Source organism: Blastomyces gilchristii, assembly GCF_000003855.2.
Source record: "Blastomyces gilchristii SLH14081 genomic scaffold supercont1.2, whole genome shotgun sequence".
In the NCBI taxonomy this organism is placed as follows: Eukaryota; Fungi; Ascomycota; class Eurotiomycetes; order Onygenales; family Ajellomycetaceae; genus Blastomyces; species Blastomyces gilchristii.
The window spans coordinates 5,203,915-5,205,826 of NW_003101681.1; the positions used below are offsets into that span (position 1 = coordinate 5,203,915).

Genomic DNA, 1,912 nt, shown 5'->3' on the forward strand with positions numbered 1-1,912 from the left:
TTTTTTTTTTTTTTCCCTTCTCCACTGACAGGACAGCGGAGATTTCCCTATCGGAAATATTAGTCTAGCCCCCCGAAGGATACTCCCCCCCTCATCCTCCGGGGGTAGACATATAAGAGGAATTCCCACACGTTTTTAGACATCAATGAAAATTTCATTTTCCCGCCCCTCAAAATTCTTTTTTCCAAAGTTTTTTAAACGGGGAGGAGGGGGGGCTCTAAAATTAAATTTTTTTTATCCACGGGGCCTACAAACACCGATTAAGCCTTTTTTTGTAAAATTATCTCAGGGGGGGCCTGTTTTAAATATCGGCCCCCGTTTTTGGGTGCCCCCCCCCCCCCCCCCCCCCCCCTCCCCTTTACACACTGTCCTTCTTTAACCCTACCCGCCAACCAACAAAACAAAGTAACCCAGAACTAACAAAAACAAAAACACAATAGGTAACCAAAGGCCTCGCCGCCGAATACGGCCCGCACCAGATCCGCGTCAACAACGTCTGCCCCTTACTTTCGGGCACGGGCCTGTTCGAGATGTTCGTTGGCGTGCCGGATACGCCGGAGAACAGGGCGCAGTTCATCTCCAACGTGCCGCTGGGCCGTCTGACGGAGCCGGACGACGTGGCGAATATGTGTTTGTATCTGGGCAGTGAGGAAGGGGCGTTTATTAATGGGACGGATATGATTGTGGATGGGGGGAAGTGTATTTAGATTGGGGGGGTTCAATTTGACTACTTTTTGCTTTTTAGAGATAGAGATTAGAGATAGGATAGAGATGGGGTGGTTTTTTTCATAGGGTTGGGGATGGGATGGGAGAGCTTTTTGAGCTATTAGAGAACTATGACCTCTGGTTTGAGCTGTTTGCCTGTTTTTATTCAATTCAGGTGACGTTTAGGCGTGCTGGGTGACCTTTCCAAGGTGTACAACGGGTGAATAGACGGATAGGAAGATCCAACTGAAAAGAAAAAAACAAAAAAAGAAAGAAAGTTATTATTACCCCTTTTCACTTTTCGTATAGATTCTTCAATAGCCGCACGAGATCTCGGAGAAATAGGTGGAGCATGCATGATACTATGGGTGAAAACTAAACGGCAAAATAAAGGGGGGGAAACAATACAACCCTATTTAACATTCCACAGAGGCTAGCTAACTTATTGAGATAAAATAGATGGTGAAAAATATGTGAAAAAATATAAAAAAAATATCCTTCTCCTCTTCCCTAAAAACTACAGGCATCTCACTACCCACTCCCATCTCTTTCCCCTGCTTCCCCGAATCTAACCAGGGCATCACACGCCCAGCTAGCTAGACACCACCACATCCACACACACACACACACACACACACCATAAAGTATGAGAAAATAAAAAGATACAAAAAAAACACACAAAAACAAGCTTCACAAGCTTCCATCCCTCCAGCTCTTTTTAATGGAAATGCCCGTGTCCATGACGCTTATGAGCCCTCCGCACAGCCTTGGCTCCAGCAGGCGGGGTCGCACCCGCCGGCAGCTCAATGGTCGTCGTCACCTTCTCCTCCATGATGACAACCTCATACACGACGTTGCCCTCAGTGTACGTGCTCGTGGAGATCGGGGTGGCGTTTCCGTTGTAGTCCTCTTTGGGCGCGAAGAATTGGCCGGGGGCTGGGGCCGGGGTTGTGGAGGGTTTGGGGGCAGGTGGGGGTGGGGGTGGGGGTGGGGGACGGGTAGGGGGAGTAGGCTGCTAACACGAGACCCTGATGCGGGTGGGATCTTCTAGCTCTGTCCAGCATCGTCATTCAACTTATTAAAGGTCACAGAACAAATATGGCTGGCATCCATGATTATTGACTCAGGGGCATGCTGTAACTGCAGTTTGCGTACCGGATGAATATGACTCCGGATGTTTAAGGACAGCAGCACTCTGTAGATGACG

General features: G+C 48.4%; 2 protein-coding genes across 2 annotated transcripts in view; one reads left to right on the forward strand and one right to left on the reverse strand.

The window, feature by feature from the left end:
• Positions 1-1,202, forward strand: part of BDBG_01484 (oxidoreductase) — a 2,258-nt gene extending 1,056 nt beyond the window's left edge. The window contains exon 4 of the mRNA XM_031720354.1: positions 441-1,202. Coding sequence (XP_031576493.1) covers positions 441-707 — 267 coding nt within the window. The 3' untranslated portion in view covers positions 708-1,202. The remainder of the gene's footprint in view (positions 1-440) is intronic.
• The window catches only part of BDBG_01485 (WSC domain-containing protein), a 4,958-nt gene continuing 3,901 nt past the window's right edge, over positions 856-1,912 (reverse strand). Inside the window, exons 4-5 of the mRNA XM_031720355.1 lie at positions 1,861-1,900; positions 856-1,717 (exon numbers count right to left, since the gene is read on the reverse strand). Of these exons, the coding sequence (XP_031576494.1) occupies positions 1,424-1,717; positions 1,861-1,900 (334 nt within the window). The 3' untranslated portion in view covers positions 856-1,423. The remainder of the gene's footprint in view (positions 1,718-1,860; positions 1,901-1,912) is intronic.